Source organism: Tachypleus tridentatus, chromosome 10 (assembly GCF_004210375.1).
Source record: "Tachypleus tridentatus isolate NWPU-2018 chromosome 10, ASM421037v1, whole genome shotgun sequence".
NCBI classification, from domain to species: Eukaryota; Metazoa; Arthropoda; class Merostomata; order Xiphosura; family Limulidae; genus Tachypleus; species Tachypleus tridentatus.
Genome location: NC_134834.1, coordinates 109,894,267 through 109,917,331, shown reverse-complemented (window position 1 = coordinate 109,917,331; position 23,065 = coordinate 109,894,267). Strand labels below are relative to the sequence as shown.

The following is a 23,065-nucleotide window of genomic DNA, read 5'->3' as shown; positions in this document are numbered from 1 at the left end:
TTTTAAACTTAGAAACACGTTGAAAAGTCGTGCGTACCACAGAGACTAAGTAGTGGTTATTTGTAAACTTAGAAACACGTTGAAAAGTCGTGTGTACCACAGAGACTAAGTAGTGGTTATTTTAAACTTAGAAACTTGTTGAAAAGTCGTGTGTACCACAGAGACTAAGTAGTGGTTATTTGTAAACTTAGAAACACGTTGAAAAGTTGTGTGTACCACAGAGACTAAGTAGTGGTTATTTTTAAACTTAGAAACACGTTGAAAAGTCTTGCGTACCACAGAGACTAAGTAGTGGTTATTTTTAAACTTAGAAACTTGTTGAAAAGTCGTGTGTTCCACAGAGACTAAGTAGTGGTTATTTGTAAACTTAGAAACACGTTGAAAAGTTGTGTGTACCACAGAGACTAAGTAGTGGTTATTTTTAAACTTAGAAACTTGTTGAAAAGTTGTGTGTACCACAGAGACTAAGTAGTGGTTATTTTTAAACTTAGAAACTTGTTGAAAAGTCGTGCGTACCACAGAGACTAAGTAGTGGTTATTTTTAAACTTAGAAACTTGTTGAAAAGTCGTGTGTTCCACAGAGACTAAGTAGTGGTTATTTTTAAACTTAGAAATATTATACTTATATTTCAAATTGACAAATGTTGTATCCTGTATCAGCACAAAGAGAATTTGGTTGTGAACACAAGGTCTGTACATTAACCTTTCAGGAAGATTCTTCTGTGACGTCAGAAGGAAATTCGACGAATCAGAAAATAGAAGAAACACAACCACCATTTCCAAGAGAATTTGGTGTGGTTCCAAAAGAAGCTTTGAAAATGAAAGAATTTTACATCTTACTAATAGCGTGCATTGGTTCGATACATTCATCACTGTTTGTGAATAATTTTTATAAAGTAAGTGATGTGTTTCTAATATTATTACCTTTATTTTATTTTTTAGTTTTTGCTGATTTTGTTTCACTTTCTAAATGAAGTTAAAATGTAAGGAACTTGTCATTTTATCATTGAAATGTATGTAGCATTCCTAAGTACTATTCCCAATACATCTTTACAATAGAACAATTTTCCTCTATAGTTACGAACCATTATTTCTAAGATATAGAACATCCTTCCAAAATAAAGAACGTGTATTGATGCATAAAAAAGAACTTAATGACATGTGAACAGTGCTTGGAGCACTACAAGATTTATTTTTTGTGACATGTGAACAGTGCTTGGCGCAATAAAAGATTTATTTTTTGTGACTTGAAATCCTCTAAACTAAGGAACTTAAGTGATTCCTGCAGAGTAATGTAGATACTCAACTTAGCACTGGTGTTGAATTCCTTTCAAAGATGAAATGAGCACTAAGTAGAAAGCTAGTATAAAAATATCATACCCACAAAGTACTAACATCTACTGTCTTTCTCAAGGTAGCATGACTCTTTAATAGTGGGGAAACTGAATTTTATTTATTACTTATTTAGAACCAATAAAACGACAGATATTGACATTTATCTTGCCATTTTCTCTGTATTGCTAACCTCTGAATGTTTATAGAAACGCCTATAGCAAAGTGTCTTTCTTAAAAATCCTACTAGTTCTCAAAATTATCTAAACAAACTAATTTCTCGTAACCTGCTGTATAATGAGATCTTATTCAAGTAAAATTTTATTATTGGAAAATACTCTACAGAGTTCTTTACTACTCTTGGAGGAATGGAAATTCTCAGTAGGTGCTAACCCATGTATCCTTCCTGCTATATATCCATTTCAAACACATTTTGTTTTACGTTGCATTACATCTAGTATCAAGGACCATAATAACAATAACGTCAGTTAGAGATACATTCTCTCAATTGCAATAGCTTCTACCTGTATCTAAATTATATGCATATAGCTTGAGGATAAAGAAATACAATTGTTTAGTGATGTGGAGAAAACCGACTTGTAGAGAAATATATATGTAAAAATATGTAAATATTTATGTAAAAACGGCTCGTTTGGGTTGAGAAAATAATTTACGTAGAAGAGCGAACAACGTTTCGACCTTCTTCGGTCATCGTCTGGTTCACAAAGAAAGAAAGAAAGAAAGAAAGAAAGAAAGAGGTAACTGACCGTAAGCTGACTACATGTTTGGAAGGGGTTGTGTAACTGAGTGTCGGAATGTAGAGGGCGGTGTTAGATGTTTGAATATGTAATTTTATATTATTTATTTTACAATTTTTAATATAGGTATAAAGGTGTTCCTTTGTATTGGTTTATTTTGTGTTTAAGTGGTTGTATAAGTAAGGCTTCTTTAATTTTGCGTTTGTTAATGTTTGTTTCTTTATTTAGTATTTGAGTGTTTTCGATGGTTATGTTGTGTATATTTGACTTTGTCTTTGTTTATTTGTCTGATAGGATGTTCTTTTTTTTTCATTTTGGATGAATACATCAAAAAAATGAAGAACATCCTATCAGACATGAACAAATTTAAACCAATACACACAAATCCAACAAAGACGCAACTAAACAAATTACTACTAAAAATGCAAAAAGCCAACACAATTTCACAAACACTTTATTCCTACCTACGTAAAACCGACTCACGCACACCATAAACCCTCATAAACCAGATTGTCCATTACAACCAATAATGTCCACATATGAATCGTTTAATTACAATCTTGGTAAATACATAGCATGGGCGTTCTCCAAATATGTAACATCAGCCAGCTTATTCATCAAAGACTCTTTTAATTTCAAGTCTAATCTAAATCAACTTAATTATAAAGCCTTAATGGCCAGTTTCGATATTATATCCCTCTTTACAGAAGTTCCAACCACTGAAGCCTGCAAGATAGCATTAGAACTCTATATCCGAGACCCTAACCCAACTATAGACATTTCCAGCAACCAATTAGCAACACTCATAGAATTCACCACGATAAAGACAGACTTCATGTTCAACAACCACAACTATATACAAACAAAAGAAGTATGGGCAACCCAGTATCACCAGTTCTAGACAATATCATTTCTATAATTCAGATCTCAAAATTCACATCAACTCTATACATACCAACATTAACTTCACATGAACAGACAATCAAATATCATTTCTTAACCTCAAAATTACAAGAACCGACACACAATTCAAAACAGAAATCCACCGAAAAATAACCCATACTGGACTATACATTCCTTGGGACTCAACAAAAACAAAACAAAAACTCAACATACTAAGAAACCAAATAAGCACAGCCATAAAACTATGCTCACCAGATAAAATTAACGATGAAGTAGACAAAATAAAACATTACTTCATCAACATCAATAAGTTTCCTCCACAAACCGTAGAAAACATTATACGCACACACCTAGACAGAAAGCAAAATAAACCAACAAAAGTAAATATATCTCACGAATCAAAAAACCACGAAACCGTATACTGCTGCATACCATATCTTCCCGACATCAGCAGACACATAACCAACATTTGGCAAAAACTAGTAACAAAATATGACATTCCAGTTAATACCAAATTTATTCAAAATCCAGGCACAAAACTGAGGTGTATACTATATAAAACCTACACTGACAAACACCACACCAACATTATTTATCAAATACAATGTGATAACTGCCACGACTTCTATATTGGAAAAACAAGTAGAAAAATGGAAACCAGATTCAAAGAACATAAAAAGTCACCTTCACACGTTTTCAAACACTGTAAGTCAAATAAACACAACATAACCATATTAAACACTCAAATACTAAATAAAGAAACAAACATAAACAAACGCAAAATGAAAGAAGCCTTACTTATACAACAACTTAAACCCAAAATAAACCAATATAAAGAAACACCTTTATACCTATATTAATATAATAAAATAAATAAAATAAAATTATATATTCAAACATCTAACACCGCCCTCTACATTCCGACACTCAGTTTCACAACCCCTTCCAAACATGTGGTCAGCTTCCGGTCAGTTACCTCTTTCTTTCTTTATGAACCTGACGATGACCGAAGAAGGTCGAAACGTTGTTCGCTCTTCTACGTAAAAAATTTTATCAACCCAAACGAGCCGTTTTGCATATATACAATTGTTTAGTGGAAACAGGCTATTTGCGCCAAACAACCGGTAATATAATGAAAATAAAAGTAAAATTATTAAAATATGTAAATAGGGATCATATTAAAATAAAATAAAGGTGTACAATACTAGTTTCGTCAACGATACTGTCCAACATCAGGGGTGAACCAATGGTAACCATAAAATAGAGCCGTCACTCACGGTGGAAACGACAGTACGACTGTAAAATGTAGGCTATTGTGACTTGAGTGTCACACAGACCACACATTGATGCGCCAGTCCCAAATAAAAGTAAAACAATGAGTTAAAAACTGCTACCAACAGGAAAACTTCCTCCTTACGAAAGCAAGACGGCCAAGAGTAACAGAAGACTTGAACTTGTAAAGCTTGTTATCATATTACTCGCTTCAAGTTGACTATCAACTGGCGCTGAACCGAGTCTTAAATACAGGACTATAGTCCACTTCAAGTTGACTATCAACCGATGCTGAGTCGAGCCTTAAATACAGGACTATAGGCCATTTATGGAACTAGATGAGCTTACTTAATGTGCCAGTACACTCGTTCCAACAAATACCGCACCTTGCAGTTTAGATAACCTGCCTCAATTGTGGCAGGTGGACATGGTGATGTAATCGTCAAAATTAGAACATTTATCGACAGCATAATTCATCTTTATGAGTGGAGAATCTCACTGCAGAATCTCCTTGGATGGAGAAACCAGCGAGAATCTCTCACTTGGGGATGTTCTTCAAATACCTCTCACCAATAACACTTGGCGACAAATTCAAAGTAGCATTGGGAGTAACCTCACTGGGTATATCCACAATGATTTTTGAATGTAAGAGGAGTTCGTTGTGTTTTAAAGTTTCCACCAAGATGTTCTCAGAACGTCGCTTTTGACTGACATAGGAAAGCCACCAAGGCTATCTAGTCCCTTCTGAATAAAAAGGGAGACATTTGTCCTGAAATATTTGTTTAATAGAGAATGCAATATCAGATAATGAGGTATAGATGTTGAAGAAATTAAAGACTGCTATTCAGAATATTAAAGATGTGGTCGTTTACGTATGGGATGTTTTTATTATATTATCTTTAGTTTGAATTGGGGGATCCATAATAAATAAAGAATATTTGAAAGCCCATTGACTTTACCCACCATGGAGCCTTACTAGGAAAAGCACTGCAATACCAAACAAGGACATTACAGAAATGCCAGGGTTTCATGAGCACTGTACCCAATCACCAGAATCAGACACAATGTCTACAACACCCGCTGAGAATGTCCAACACTGTTTCCCAGTTAATCAGAGTCCAAATGGGCCAGCCGATTGACCCTGGAGGGATATCTCGAGGCTACTTGTCTACAGAAATTCAGGGTCAAAGTGGTGTATTTGGGTTGGACCCTTCGACCACCAGGGTCCTCTCCTCCTTTCACGGATCGTCACCCAAGGCAAACATGTGGGTAGATGTTTAGATCCCAGAGGAGGTAAACTGTAAGTACAAAACCTTCTCTGAGAGGTCCCTTCACCAACTACAGGAATCCACATTGAGGGGAAAGAAGTACAGAAGATTAAAACTCTTTATAATATCACCATCTGACATATTTAACATCTGTAGAAACTTATGAAATGGGCCTGAGAACACCGGTAATTGAATGCTATTTATATCACTTCAACAGTTGGCCTTGAATAATCGTACGAGTCAGATAATTAATAATTATTTTAGTAGTAATAGACAAGTTCTGGTGCTATTGTTTCATTAAAAGGCTAACAAAACCTGTTGCTCCACTATCTCCATAATGTTGAGATTTTGACTGTATTATGTTTCCTTGTAGTAAGTACTCCATGGTAAGTGTGGAGAAGTTATATCTTTCTATAAACACTTTAAGACTAAAACCTTTTATAGGCTATTTTAACCCTTAGTTTTTGTCAGGCAAGAGTTCAAATGAAATGTTACATTTTTTTATTCATGGATGGATATACGATCTGACTGTCCTTAATCAGGTTCTCCTACCAGTTACTACTGTAGCAACCATTTGTACCTTTGAACCTTTGTGTTTTAACTTTCAGCAATATTTTACATTGTCACATGGTCTTACCCTTGCTCTTTAAAATTATGATTAGCAAATAAGGGACAAAGTCTTGTGTCCACTGTAAGCTTAGATCATGAAAACTGCTTGACCTACCAGGTATAAAGTTGAAAGTGTATCAATAATGATAAAACTCCTGACTACTTCTAACTTAAACCCTGAATGAGCCTGCGTTCCCAAGATGATTTACATTCCTTTGTTTACTAAGTGTATTAAATTAAAAAAAGATACTTCTATTTTGTAAATTCTAAATCCCTGGCCTTAACACATCTTCATGATCAGCGTGTTTGAATACTTAGTGTGAGAATGGGCTGTTCCATACACTTTCCCAAAATCATAAATTTTCTATGAGTTTTCACCGACGTTTGCCAAATGATGTCAAAATATAGTAACAAATACTGCTTGTATTGACATGTGAATGGTTGTTTATTACCAGTACTGCTTGTATTGACATGTGAATGGTTGTTTATTACTAGTACTGCTTGTATTGACATGTGAATGGCTGTTTATTACTAGTACTGCTTGTATTGACATGTGAATGGCTGTTTATTACCAGTACTGCTTGTATTGACATGTGAATGGCTGTTTATTACTAGTACTGCTTGTATTGACATGTGAATGGTTGTTTATTACCAGTACTGCTTGTATTGACATGTGAATGGTTGTTTATTACCAGTACTGCTTGTATTGACATGTGAATGGTTGTTTATTACCAGTACTGCTTGTATTGACATGTGAATGGTTGTTTATTACCAGTACTGCTTGTATTGACATGTGAATGGCTGTTTATTACCAGTACTGCTTGTATTGACATGTGAATGGCTGTTTATTACCAGTACTGCTTGTATTGACATGTGAATGGTTGTTTATTACCAGTACTGCTTGTATTGACATGTGAATGACTGTTTATTACCAGTACTGCTTGTATTGACATGTGAATGGCTGTTTATTACCACTACTGCTTGTATTGACATGTGAATGGCTGTTTATTACCAGTACTGCTTGTATTGACATGTGAATGACTGTTTATTACCAGTACTGCTTGTATTGACATGTGAATGGTTGTTTATTACCAGTACTGCTTGTATTGACATGTGAATGGTTGTTTATTACTAGTACTGCTTGTATTGACATGTGAATGGTTGTTTATTACCAGTACTGCTTGTATTGACATGTGAATGGCTGTTTATTACCAGTACTGCTTGTATTGATATGTGAATGGTTGTTTATTACTAGTACTGCTTGTATTGACATGTGAATGGTTGTTTATTACCAGTACTGCTTGTATTGACATGTGAATGGTTGTTTATTACTAGTACTGCTTGTATTGACATGTGAATGGTTGTTTATTACTAGTACTGCTTGTATTGACATGTGAAAGGTTGTTTATTACTAGTACTGCTTGTATTGACATGTGAATGGCTGTTTATTACCAGTACTGCTTGTATTGACATGTGAATGGTTGTTTATTACCAGTACTGCTTGTATTGACATGTGAATGGTTGTTTATTACCAGTACCGCTTGTATTGACATGTGAATGGTTGTTTATTACCAGTACTGCTTGTATTGACATGTGAATGGTTGTTTATTACCAGTACTGCTTGTATTGACATGTGAATGGTTGTTTATTACCAGTACTGCTTGTATTGACATGTGAATGGTTGTTTATTACCAGTACTGCTTGTATTGACATGTGAATGGTTGTTTATTACCAGTACTGCTTGTATTGACATGTGAATGGTTGTTTATTACCAGTACTGCTTGTATTGACATGTGAATGGTTGTTTATTACCAGTACTGCTTGTATTGACATGTGAATGGTTGTTTATTACCAGTACTGCTTGTATTGACATGTGAATGGTTGTTTATTACCAGTACTGCTTGTATTGACATGTGAATGGTTGTTTATTACCAGTACTGCTTGTATTGACATGTGAATGGTTGTTTATCACCAGTACTGCTTGTATTGACATGTGAATGGTTGTTTATCACCAGTACTGCTTGTATTGACATGTGAATGGTTGTTTATTACCAGTACTGCTTGTATTGACATGTGAATGGTTGTTTATTACCAGTACTGCTTGTATTGACATGTGAATGGTTGTTTATTACCAGTACTGCTTGTATTGACATGTGAATGGTTGTTTATTACTAGTACTGCTTGTATTGACATGTGAATGGTTGTTTATTACCAGTACTGCTTGTATTGACATGTGAATGGTTGTTTATTACCAGTATTCTTTAGTACCATCTAGTCTTTCCGTCTTATTCCAGTATTTTGAGATATCCACTTGATATGCTATTATTCGACTTATGTTACAAAATGGCTACTCCATTAATTTTGGAATGAGGTATTACCAATATTATGTTATTCTATCCTAATTTTCTCATCTTCTTGGCAGTATATCATAATGTTGCCACAGCTATTGCCCTGAACCCAGTGTAATTTGGTTTTGTGTAAAATATCTTTCTTTCTCAGCAATACAACATTTGAACAGCATATATTTTGCAAGCTTATCATAAGTCTTTGATGGTTCATATCCTAAACAATCTCTTTACTTTTATTTCTTTTGTCGTTGTTGCTTAACAACATGTTTCTTACCTACTTCAGTTTTATGCTCTGTAAGACAAGTAGTTACAACATCAGTTCATCGTTTGGAGAAAATATCTGCAGTGGTTCTAAGTAGATATTTTGTTTTTTGCTGTTTTTTTGTTGTCAAATTATGTCTTTGTTCATATAAATCCTGCATATGTATTGGAAGATTCCCAGTTACTTTTTTTGTTTGAGTTCACTGATACTTCATTTGTCTTAATTAAGGATTCATAATCTCTACCGGTTATCACCGTCCAATTCGTTACCCAGAATTTAATTACCAATCCATCATTATTTGAGAGATTTGCATCATTTATAGTAAAATATTATTTACTTTCTAATAATATTTCACCTGACAATTTTACAAAGAGATGTTTCTTTACAACTGCATTCTCCTTGAATCCAGAACCAAAAGTGTAACAATAAATTACCATCTCAAACTCTCTTTATTCTTACATTAGTTTTCGAAATTATTCTTGCTTCAACAACCTCAGTGCCAATTACTTACTATACATTTCTAAAGACACGTTTGCTCCAATTCGTAATGAGAAAAACCCAGTCCGAAAAAACATTTGTTTTCTTTGTTCAAATATAAACTTTCTACAAACATACACAAATTTGAATCTTCATATTAACGTATTTAGTACCATTTTAGATATTTAGTGTCCAGTTACTCTACAAGATTTTCTTTACAGTATGAAAGCACCTCTGATCTTTAGTTTTATCAATGTCCAATTAAATCTAGTAACTGTAGCACCTAACACTTGATTACATTTATCTCTACTGCGACTTACAAAACTACTTGTTTTGCTACACACGATCATCTCTCAAGAATGTAACTGTTGCTGTCGCCTCTTTCTCAAATATCTATCTTCTGGAATGAACACATATTATTACAATGACCATCTTCCCACAATAAAACAATACAGTTGTTCGTTTTTCAACACTTTTAATACGTCATTTTCATAAGAATATGTTATGAAAGGGCAGTTCATGAAACTATATTTTTAAGATTCAAACCAGAACCTGGAAAAATTGAAACTGCTGCACAATAAATAGATTTACCTTAAATACCGTGTAGAAAAATGTGAAGTATGTAAGAGTTAGGCTTCAAGAAACTTTTGATAAGTGCTATTTGTTTTTAACAAATTGTATCATTTTACTTGTAGACGTATGGACAAAAATTTATAGATGATGACACATTTTTAGCCACAACGGGATCTGCATCTGGTGTTGTCCACGTAGTTTGTAGGGTTCTTATTGGCCAAATGCTTGACAAAATATCTTTCAAGGTTAGAAAATCATTGTTGAAGATAAAAAGTTTATCTTTATTTAAATATTCAGGTCAGTGTTTGTTTTAACAATAATAATTTCAATTGAAAGCAAATTACCCGAAAAAGGGGTAATCACTTCTAAGTAATTCTGAGAGAAATTAACTGTAACTTAACAGATTATATTTTTTAAATGTTTTTTTAAAATTTTAATAATTTTTTCCATGCTAATTTCAATTGACAGCAATTTATCCTAAAAATAGGATTTTTAACTAATAAATTAAGTACAGAATTTTTATGGTTTTAAAGGAACTTACACTCATAGTAATACAGCATGGACTAATAAAGGAGTTTTCAACAAACGAATCAATTAATAAATTTTTATAATTTTGGAAACAGTTAAACTTATTTTAATGCAAATAGTTAGGGCATTACTTCCATGATGAAAACTGTCATGGTGCCATAACACATGACAGTGAAAGTTATCTACCACCATAGAATATGTTCCAAAAAGACGTCACGTGACATCATAGTTCGAATGTTTTCCAGCAGAGTGCGTGCTGCTAGCATTCATATTTACATGAAATGGCACTAGGAGGTGCATTGCAAGAAGAACAGTGACATTATATTTCCCTGAAGTATGAAATGACGACATGTTGCTAAGGTTATGACGTCAGTGGATTGTGTATGATTGTATCATGCATCATCCACATCTGTATTTTATAAGTAAAACTATTATTTTTATTCATTATATATTTTGTTTATTGTGTATAGCAATCTAAACGTTTTTAGCAAAATATTTCATAAAACTGTAATTATAGGCGGATGACGCTACTAAGGACTATGTTGTAATTATTTACATGATGATCTATTAGTTAATAGAATTTGCATGGCATAAGTTTCACAACTATCTGCCATAAAAACCCCATATACATGTTTCAGTAGTCTGGCTTCTATCAATATAAATGCTACTTTCATTCGTTGTATTCTGTACCTAATCAAAAACACTATAGGTATGAGAGAAAAGTGCTTACAAAGAAGTATTGAGAATGTGACGTAGAGTAATTAAATGAACACTGGTGGTATAACTGGTAGTTAATCTTACAGCAATGATAGGAATTTTACAACATTCATCAGTTAGCCAAGCTATGTTTCAAATAAGACTACTGTTGCCAGGCTATGTTTCAAATAAGACTACTGTTGCTAGGCTATGTTTCAAATAAGACTACTGTTGCTAGGCTATGTTTCAAATAAGGCTACTGTTGCCAGGCTATGTTTCAAATAAGGCTACTGTTGCCAGACTATGTTTCAAATAAGGCTACTGTTGCTAGGCTATGTTTCAAATAAGGCTACTGTTGCTAGGCTATGTTTCAAATAAGGCTACTGTTACCAGGCTATGTTTCAAGTAAAGCTACTGTTGCCAGGCTATGTTTCAAGTAAGGCTACTGTTGCCAGGCTATGTTTCAAATAAGGCTACTGTTGCCAGGCTATGTTTCAAGTAAAGCTACTGTTGCCAGGCTATGTTTCAAGTAAAGCTACTGTTGCCAGGCTATGTTTCAAGTAAAGCTACTGTTACCAGGCTATGTTTCAAGTAAAGCTACTGTTGCCAGGCTATGTTTCAAGTAAAGCTATTGTTACCAGGCTATGTTTCAAGTAAAGCTACTGTTTTGTTTCAAATTTCTTGATTTCATTTCCTTAAGTTACGTATTCGGCCATTTTTGGCTACACCTTTTTTTTTCATCTAAAGTGTTTTTGATTAGATATCATGATTTTTTGTTAGTGCATGCTAAGTCAGAAAGTGAGACTAAATAGTAACCAGCATTAGCTTTAGCATAGCAACGCTATTATTCGGAAAATACTCGTACTTTAAAGAACCAACCCGATTTTTTTTAAATACATGGCGATAATTATTTTCTCTCTAAAACAGTGTTAACAGCTTCCTCTCTACTAATGCCATGGAATTTGGATTAACTGTTTCTTTTCATCACTCCCATGCAACCGATACATCCATATCAAACATCATTATTTATGCTAATTAATAGAGCTAATATCACAGGACACCAAAAACTCTTTGATTAGGATAATTTTTAAAAAATTATTAAATTTGTGATGAAAGGTTGAAACAAATAACCATTAACAGCCATCTACCTGCATGGTTCTTTTGAAGACTTGAGCTAGAAACTGCTAATCGAGGTTTCTTTGCCCAACCAATACTTGTATATCTACAGTCCTATCACATTGGTCCCCCAGTGACTCAGCGGTATGTCTGCGGATTTACAACGCTAAAATCCGGGTTTTGATACACGTGGTGGGCAGAGCACAGATAGCCCATTGTGTAGCTTTGTGCTTAATTCAAAAACAACAACAACAAGCCGTCTTCAGTCGAATGACAACAAACTAAAACTGGTCTACTTTAATGAAGTTCTAATAAAGATATTAGAACCTTGGACCAAGTGTGTAAAGATACTCAAAACCTTTGGTCAAATATTTTGTTGGATAACTTTGGACACGTTGTTTATTTTTTAAATCTATAAAAGTTAAATATATTTTTCTATTAAATAATATGTTATTTTGGTTAGAATAAAAATTAAAAATTATAGAACCAGCGACCTTCAGATCACGAGTCGAACACCTTAACCCACCTGACCATGCCGGGCTTCACTTATTCATTACTTCTGTAGTTTTTAATCTATGTCTAACTTGCACTGCATACTTCATACATTTGCTGACCTTTCATTTCTAAAACGGTTATTAATATTTCCTTTATAATACTCATTTATATAATTAACATATTGTGTACCACCTACTTCTCCTGAAAAGAGCACATATTTAAATTTCATGTTTAGCTTCGTAAGCTGATTTATTCCACTAAATGTTTAAAATACTATGTTTAACAATTACTATTGTAAAAATATTATCCTTACCTTACTGTAAATATTTTTACAAATATTGTTTCTTGATGAATTAGAACTTTAAGCATAATGCTAAATGATTTATACCAAAACATATCGGTCTGGCATGGCCAGGTGGTTAAGGCACTCGACTCGTAATCCGAGAGTCGATGGGTTGAACCCTAGTCACACCAAATATGCTTGACTTTTCAGCTGGGTGAACGTTATAATGTATGGTCAATCCCATTATTCGTTGAGAACAGAGTAGCCCAGAGTTGGTGGTGGGTGGTGATAATTAGCTGCCTTATCTCTAGTCTTCCACTGCTAAATTAAGGACGGCTAGCGCAGATAACCCTCTAGTAGCATTGCGCGAAATTCCAAACCAACAAATTAAAACATATCATTACAATACAGACATGAACAAAATATCTTCTGTAAAATACGGGAGAGATAACTATTAAGGTCATGTGCTCACTAATCACAGCTCACGTGATCTAGATTCCTGAATACTAACGGAATATGATAAACTTTGATTGTTTAAAAAAACTAAGGAGACGTCATCACTCTGTAAAACATTATAGTTTGTAACTGAAAAATAACTGACAATGATAATCGTTGTAACTGAAAAAGAACTGACAATGATAATCGTTGTAATTGAAAAATAATCTACAATGATAATCGTTGTAACTGAAAAATAACTGACAATGATAATCGTAAAAGAACGGCTTTCGATTACATATCAAGTTATTATTTTTGTTTTATAAATCCAACGTATTTGCTGTTTATAAGAATAATATAAAACGACAGACGTGATGATGATACTGTAATGTTTATTAATTAAACTTCAAGATACACTAATATACTACAAATTTCTTAGTTAATAATATAATTAATTACATTTCGTTTCATTTTTCTTATATTACGTTCATGTTACTATAACGGTTAGAGATTATATTTTTCACTTGTATGACATTGTGTGAAGAGACAATGAATTTATCACGAGACTTTGTACTGAACACATGTAACTATCTGAATAAAATATGTAAGCATGTGCACTCTAGTCAAACGAATTATTATGTGAAATCACACTACATATTCAATCCATGTAAGGTTTCAGTTTGAAAACTCAGAAAAATTAGGTTATTAGTTAATTGAAAACAGACACTTATCTCACATAGAATTTGAAACAACACTTTGACAAGACGTTTTTCATTTAAAAAGTACACAAATCATCAGTTAAAAACCTATAATTAAACTGAAGGTCGAGTTTCTTATCATTACGTGTCTACCTTAGTCATTTGAATAGTGACTTACTAGCCAATTTAATAACACTTACAGGATGGAATGTATAATTTGCTCTAGTATTTTATTTGCCAAATATAGCAGATCTCCATAAATGATATATAATGGGCATTCTACAAAGTTATTCGAGCTAGTATGATCACAAAAAGTTTGTGGCACTTACTGTGCTGAAAATTAGGTCTTTTGACTAACATTACCCCTACCCTATTACTTAAACCTGGCATGTTTCATCATCGCCTAATATGTTATGGCAAAATATTTCCATTTTGTTGCTTCGTTCGATATAAGATATAACCAACAAAAAATATTATCCTTTCACATTTGAAAAATTTATTACATCTGTTGTTTGTTATTCAGATCTAGATGCAAGTTTAACAATGAATCTAGTCCCCCTCTCTTGTCCTGGAAGACGTAAATGAACACAGTACATTTGATGAGTCAGAAATCTTAATGAGAGAGATTGACCTGTATAATGTATGCCATCGGATCGTCAACTTTCACCCCTCACTGCTGAAGATCACACGTGTCTCAGTGTTCTAAGTCAGACACTTACTGTGATTGATCTGCTTATTGGTTCTTCTAGCTTTCTTTTCCTTGGCCAGGTGGCAGTGGTAACATAACACTATGTAACACAAATTTTGTTCCTGGATAGTAGGTGTTATTTCTTAATTGCTTACGTTGTAAAAGTACAGAAAATGGCCATTATTCCCTTCAAACTTTGCTTTTACACGTATTTATACTAAGCTTATACAAAAATGTTTAGAAGTAAGTAGTTTTGCGACTGTAATGTAAATCACTTTCACGTATAAGCCCCGAGATAAAGTCTCCCATCATGCTTTCGTTATACGCTCTCAGGTCACAAAAACGAAGTTTGAAGCGAAAAATAGGTATTTTCCATTTACTTTAGGCATAAGCAATTGTGAAAAAGTAAACATTTTGTTACGTAGTGTTATTTGTACTATTTGATAGTATAAATACATTAGTTCATAAATACCGACTAGGCCAGTTACTTCTGATGTAATAAATCTTTCCAAAGTAGAATCACTTTTTAATATTACATTATACGGATTTTCAACACTTGTTATATCATTCACGATACACATTTTTTCAACTATGGCACAAGCAAATAGCTGGGCTGTTCATTATCGTTTTCAAAAAATTCAGTATTCACATGAAAAAACAAAATATTGATTTATGGTTGAACATGGAACACAGAAACGTTATGTTCTTTATATGCTCCAGTACACACATATAAGCTACCCCTAACTAACATAAAACCTTGAATAAACCTCAATACCACACAATATAAGGATACAAGGATATGATGTACCCCGTAATCCAAAGCTAGCAGTTTTGTATTTATTAGATTATGGTAGACGTAATTTAATAATTTATTATTAATTGTAGAGTTCACACATCAAACAGTAATCATAAAGGATTACGATTTCATTCAATAGAAACTTAATACTTTGTTATGTATACTGACCAGGACTGGTATTATTGGAGCATTATCTCCAGTGGCAGTACTCTATAAGAAACCTTCCATATTAAAATGTATAAACACGAAACCGATTGTTGCAGAAATACGTATTCATCAATTCATTTCTTTTTCCCGTTCATAACTAAACTGGAATATTAAGTTGAGTTAAGTAATGGTTTAATTCAATATTGTAAAAATTGGATAAACAGAAACGCTTATAACTACGGTAGTATCGCATAACTATGGTAGTATTGCACAACTATGGTAGTATCGCATAACTATGGTAGTATTGCATAAATATGGTTGGTATCGCATAACTGTGGTAGTATCGCATAACTATGGTATTGCATAACTATGGTAGGATTGCATAACTACGGTAGTATTGCATAACTATGGTAGTATCGCATAACTATGGTAGTATTGCACAACTGTGGTAGTATCGCATAACTATGATAGTATTGCATAACTATGGTAGTATCGCATAACTATGATAGTATTGCATAACTATGATAGTATTGCATAACTATGGTAGGATTGCATAACTACGGTAGTATTGCATAACTGTGGTAGTATCGCATAACTATGGTAGTATTGCACAACTGTGGTAGTATCGCATAACTGTGGTAGTATTGCATAACTGTGGTAGTATTGCATAACTATGGTAATATTGCATAACTATGGTAGTATCGCACAACTATGGTAGTATCGCACAACTATATGGTAGTATTGCATAACTACGGTAGTATTGCATAACTACGGTAGTATTGCGTAACTACGGTAGTATTGCATAACTATGGTGGTATCGCATAACTATGGTAGTATCGCATAACTATGGTAGTGTTGCATAACTGTGGTAGTATTGCATAACTGTGGTAATATTGCATAACTGTGGTAGTATCACATAACTACGGTAGTATTGCATAACTGTGGTAATATTGCATAACTATGGTAGTATTGCATAACTATGGTAGTATCGCATAACTATGGTAGTATTGCATAACTATGGCAGTATTGCATAGCTATGGTAGTATTGCATAACTATGGTAGTATTGCATAACTATGGTAGTATCGCATAACTGTGGTAGTATTGCATAACTATGGTAGTATCGCATAACTATGGTAGTATTGCTTAACTATGGTAGTATCGCATAACTATGGTAGTATTGCATAACTATGGTAGTATCGCATAACTATGGTAGTATCGCATAACTATGGTAGTATTGCACAACTTTGGTAGTATTGCACAACTATAATAGTATCGCATAATTACGGTAGTATTGCATAACTGTGGTAGTATTGCATAATTATGGTAGTATCGCATAACTATGGTAGTATCGCATAACTATGGTAGTATTGCACAACTTTGGTAGTATTGCACAACTATGGTAGTATTGCATAACTATGGTAGTATCGCATAACTGTGGTAGTATCGCATAACTGTGGTAGTATCGCATAACTATGGTAGTATCGCATAACTATGGTAGTATCGCATAACTATGGTAGTATCGCATAACTATGGTAGTATTGCACAACTTTGGTAGTATTGCACAACTATAATAGTATCGCATAATTACGGTAGTATTGCATAACTGTGGTAGTATCACATAACTACGGTAGTATTGCATAACTGTGGTGGTATTGCATAATTACGGTAGTATTGCATAACTGTGGTGGTATCGCATAACTATGGTAGTATTGCATAACTGTGGTAGTATTGCATAATTATGGTAGTATTGCATAACTGTGGTGGTATTGCATAATTATGGTAGTATTGCATAACTGTGGTGGTATTGCATAATTATGGTAGTATTGCATAACTGTGGTGGTATCGCATAACTATGGTAGTATTGCATAACTGTGGTGGTATCGCATAACTATGGTAGTATTGCATAACTGTGGTAGTATTGCATAATTATGGTAGTATTGCATAACTATGGTGGTATTGCATAATTATGGTAGTATTGCATAACTGTGGTGGTATCGCATAACTATGGTAGTATTGCATAACTGTGGTAGTATTGCATAATTATGGTAGTATTGCATAACTGTGGTGGTATTGCATAATTATGGTAGTATTGCATAACTATGGTGGTATTGCATAACTATGGTAGTATTGCATAAAGAATTCAAAACTGATTTTACCTCTTTTTCTTAAGAAATAATTCTGTGTTTAATTTGTGAATCGATACAACTACAATGTATTGATTTTTATTAATTACTTATACTTTTATTAATTCTTTGTTGAGTATTTGCTTTCTTGTTTTAAATAACTATATCCATGTTGAACTTGTGCTTTTTGAAAACTGTTTCATACATGTTTGTATGTATATAGTTAACAAGCCTAATTTTGATGGGACTGAAGACAATTCTAGTGTTTACGCTAGTAGCGGCATCTTACGGTGGAAAAGTGATGTTCATGATCTGGATTTGTGGACTATTTGCTACGTTTTCTGTTGAGTATGTATGCATTCCTGTTGCTGTTGTTGAAGTGTTTGGGAAGAAACACACTGCTAAGATTTATGGAATGATATACTCTACAGCGGTAAGTAATATGAGTTATTACAAATTATAATGAAACACTGACGACACAAATATGTAACTCTTTTTACCTGAAAGGTTGACCTTCGTTTATCAGGCTTTACTATTTTTGTTTTCTATTGACTCTTTCAACCTATGTTTTCCTAAAGCTCAAAATGAGCACGTATAATCTACACAGATATTGTTTAATTTTAACTTCAAATATTCCCTTCTTATATCATCCTGATGTTTTTATTAACCATTCAACTGAAACTTAAGGTTACCTTTATTTTTTAACCAACAGTTGATTAGTGACAATGTTTTTTCTTGGGCACGTTTTTAGTTTATCTAACTCTTTAACTCCGACAGTTATATTAGTTTTGTTAACGTTTAACCGTTTGGTAACAGCTTATTTGTTTTAGCTGATACAGCAGTTTGTTAATATTTTTATTTTTATCCATTAAAGGTTGAATAACTTTTATTTTTTCCTAATACTTCAATTTACTGACATATTTATTTGTTACACTCCTAACTGCTAATTTATGTTGTATTTTCATATAGGGCGCTTTGGTTATTTTCTGGCCTGTAGTGTTTCAAGCGATTATTCCGAACTTTGGATGGTTTGGAGCATTTTGTTTGATTGGAAGTATTTCGTTAATTGGTAAGCTTTGAAAGTTTATATGAAATAAACTAACAATAGATTGTGTTTCATCTTTACTGTGTTCATTTATTTTGCTACTTTTATATTAACTAAAATACTGAGATATTAATTTTCAAATACATCACTGTTTAACAACAATATATATTTGATTTCATAAAGGTTGAACATTATAACATGATATTACCAAGTTGTATAGAATACATATGGAGCTCTTTATGTTTGTGAAACACGTGAACTTAGTTTCTGTTTTAAGGAAATTGTTGTTAGTTGTTAATATTTAAATATTTGAATGAGTGATTTTCAAAACGATTTATTATCAAAAATATTTAATTTGTTGTATTATTTTATTCTGTCTTAATAATAATGCATGTTAATATAAAAATATAGATATATTTCAATCCTCACTGTTCAATAATAAAAGTAAAAAATTCACTGTTCGGTAAAATTATTTGATAGACATAATATTGTTAACAGTAAATAGAGCTATTATCACAAACCAAACTTTGAATGTATCACAAATATAGTTTCAATAATTATAAATGGCATCTTCTTTTTGTATGAAACTAATTTAGGTAATAAGTGTGTGGACTATTTGGGTGTGTAATTAATTAGTTATATTTGACTAAACATCTGGTTAATGTTAAATGTTTTATTATATTGTAATACACTATCAGTGTTACATTGTGATTACAACAACATTACATTATAATGAACTATAAGTGTTACATTGTGATTACAACAACATTACATTATAATGAACTATCAGTGTTACATTGTGATTACAACATTACATTATAATGAACTATCAGTGTTACATTGTGATTACAACATTACAGTATGATAAACTGTCAGTGTTACATTGTGATTACAACAGTACATTATAATGAACTATCAGTGTTACATTGTGATTACAACATTACATTATGATAAACTATCAGTGTTACATTGTGATTACAACATTACATTATGATAAACTATCAGTGTTACATTGTGATTACAACATTACATTATAATGAACTATCAGTGTTACATTGTGATTACAACATTACATTATGATAAACTATCAGTGTTACATTGTGATTACAACATTACATTATGATGAACTATCAGTGTTACATTGTGATTACAACATTACATTATGATGAACTATCAGTGTTACATTGTGATTACAACATTACATTATGATGAACTATCAGTGTTACATTGTGATTACAACATTACATTATGATGAACTATCAGTGTTACATTGTGATTACAACATTACATTATGATGAACTATCAGTGTTACATTGTGATTACAACATTACATTATGATGAACTATCAGTGTTACATTGTGATTACAACATTACATTATTATGAACTATCAGTGTTACATTATGATGAACTATCAGTGTTACATTGTGATTACAACATTATATTATAATGAACTATCAGTGTTACATTGTGATTACAACATTACATTATGATGAACTATCAGTGTTACATTGTGATTACAACATTACATTATGATGAACTATCAGTGTTACATTGTGATTACAACATTATATTATGATGAACTATCAGTGTTACATTGTGATTACAACATTATATTATAATGAACTATCAGTGTTACATTGTGATTACAACATTACATTATGATGAACTATCAGTGTTACATTGTGATTACAACATTATATTATAATGAACTATCAGTGTCACATTGTGATTACAACATTACATTACAATGGACTATCAGTGTTACATTGTGATTACAATATTACATTATAATGGACTATCAGTGTTACATTGTGATTACAACATTATATTATCATGAACTATCAGTGTTACATTGTGATTACAACATTACATTATGATGAACTATCAGTGTTACATTGTGATTACAACATTATATTATAATGAACTATCAGTGTTACATTGTGATTACAACATTACATTATGATGAACTATCAGTGTTACATTATGATGAACTATCAGTGTTACATTGTGATTACAACATTATATTATAATGAACTATCAGTGTTACATTGTGATTACAACATTACATTATGATGAACTATCAGTGTTACATTGTGATTACAACATTATATTATAATGAACTATCAGTGTTACATTGTGATTACAACATTACATTACAATGGACTATCAGTGTTACATTGTGATTACAACATTACATTATAATGAACTATCAGTGTTACATTGTGATTACAATATTACATTATAATGAACTATCAGTGTTACATTGTGATTACAACATTACATTATAATGGACTATCAGTGTTACATTGTGATTACAACATTATATTATAATGAACTATCAGTGTTACATTGTGATTACCACAGTACATTATAATGAACTATCAGTGTTACATATTCAACTTTTGTTACTTAGTAGATAAACTTAACAACCTATTTATTTCTTTATTCAGGTTTTTTTGCATCAATGACATTTCCTGAAAAGTATCACACACAACCAGCAAAGTGAACTGTTTGTTGTGAAGAAGAAACAAGTCTTATATGGGATTTTTGTATGACGGATATGACCCGGTCATTGTCTGTGTCACTTCCTAAGTTAAAGACTCACTTTTTATTGGAAGTTTTTGAAATAAAAATATCAAATCTAGTTTTTCTTTCTTACATAAAGTATATTTAACTGTCATTTTAGTAAAACGTATTTTACTGTTGATCTATTGTTGTTGTGGTTATGGAAGTTTATATGAGTTGTTGCTGTAAAACTTTGCTGTAATATTGTAAAACCTGTAATTACACGATATAGAAGAATTACATAAAACAGTTTAATGTAACGTTACATGTGGTTTGGTTCACTATAGCTTTCTGTTTAATTTTAAATCCGTCGTATCTAAGTACTTTGCATGCTTTGGAAGTGAACTTGAGGATTCATGGTTTATGTTCTTCCCCGTGAAAACATTCTCCACAACTTGAGATCATCACTCTACTAATGACAGAATAATTTACTCTTCATAAAAACAGTTTCTCAAGAGTTAGTGGTGGGTGTTTTTATCAAGGTACTTTCCCTCCAGAATTACGTCTTGTTATAAGGCCCGGCATGGCTAGGTGCTTAAGGCACTCGTCTCGTAATCCGAGGCTCGTTGGTTTCAATGACCGTCACACCAAACATGCTCGCCCCTTTTAGCCGTTGGGGTTTTATAATGTTACGGACATCCCATTATTTGTTGGTAAAAGAGTAGCCCAAGAGTTGGCGGTGGGTGGTGATGACTAGCTTCTTTTCCTCTAAATTAGGGACGGCTAGCGCAGATAGCCCTGGAATAGGTTTGCGCGGAATTCAAAACAAACCAAACCAAGGTATTGTTATTTGCATATAGTACTAAATGATGCAATGTATCTAGAAGTTTAACTTACCATTAAAAATCCGTTCCGTGTATACATTTTTAATACACTAATCAATAAACTTTATTTTAATACTAAGAGGTTATCTCAGAAACATTTGTACACCTCACCCTTTATTGTCAAGTTTCTATAATAGTTTTGTTTCTGGTCTCAAACAACTTTGAAATAACAATGAAATATGCTGAAAATTATCCAAATATGATTGCATTTGATTCTACCATTTGGTATGTCAGGCTTACCATCTTCGATATGTAATTAGTCATATCAAATTTTCTTATAGGCGAAATAGGCTTATTGAAAGTTGAGAACATATCATTGTTGAAGATAAATAAAAGTAAATTGATTGATATTTTAAGTATGATAATTATTGTTACATGAATAATGGAATCAGTTCCAGCCTGGAGAGACATCTAAAATTAAAAAAGTCTAGTTCTGACATGCAACAAACAGACCAATCAGTATACAATATATTATGAAACCTATCACTGTTACTCAAAATGATTAAATAGTTGTTTGTTTCTAACCTTTCAAGATTTACTTTGAGATACTAACAGTGATTTTAATTTGGTTCGTTCCTGAGTGAATAAATGTGAAGCTATGATCTAATTTTGTTAAATCATGAGATACAGCAGTTGGTAAACTATAAAATATAGATATTAACAGTGATTAAGATATTAACAATGAATACATGTGAAGGTATGATCTAATTTTGTTAAATGATGAGATTCAGCAGTTGGTAAACTATAAAATATAGATATTAACAGTGATTAAGATATTAACAATGAATACATGTGAAGGTATGATCTAATTTTGTTAAATCA

The 23,065-nt window shown here is 32.5% G+C and overlaps 1 protein-coding gene across 1 annotated transcript in view; it reads left to right on the top strand.

Moving 5' to 3' along the window:
- LOC143230070 (apicoplast pyruvate carrier 1-like) overlaps nt 1-22,593 on the top strand; it is a 132,186-nt gene extending 109,593 nt beyond the window's left edge. Inside the window, exons 6-10 of the mRNA XM_076463074.1 lie at nt 711-896; nt 9,925-10,047; nt 18,032-18,241; nt 18,778-18,877; nt 21,305-22,593. Coding sequence (XP_076319189.1) covers nt 711-896; nt 9,925-10,047; nt 18,032-18,241; nt 18,778-18,877; nt 21,305-21,360 — 675 coding nt within the window. The 3' untranslated portion in view covers nt 21,361-22,593. The remainder of the gene's footprint in view (nt 1-710; nt 897-9,924; nt 10,048-18,031; nt 18,242-18,777; nt 18,878-21,304) is intronic.
- Nucleotides 22,594-23,065: the final 472 nt, after the last annotated feature.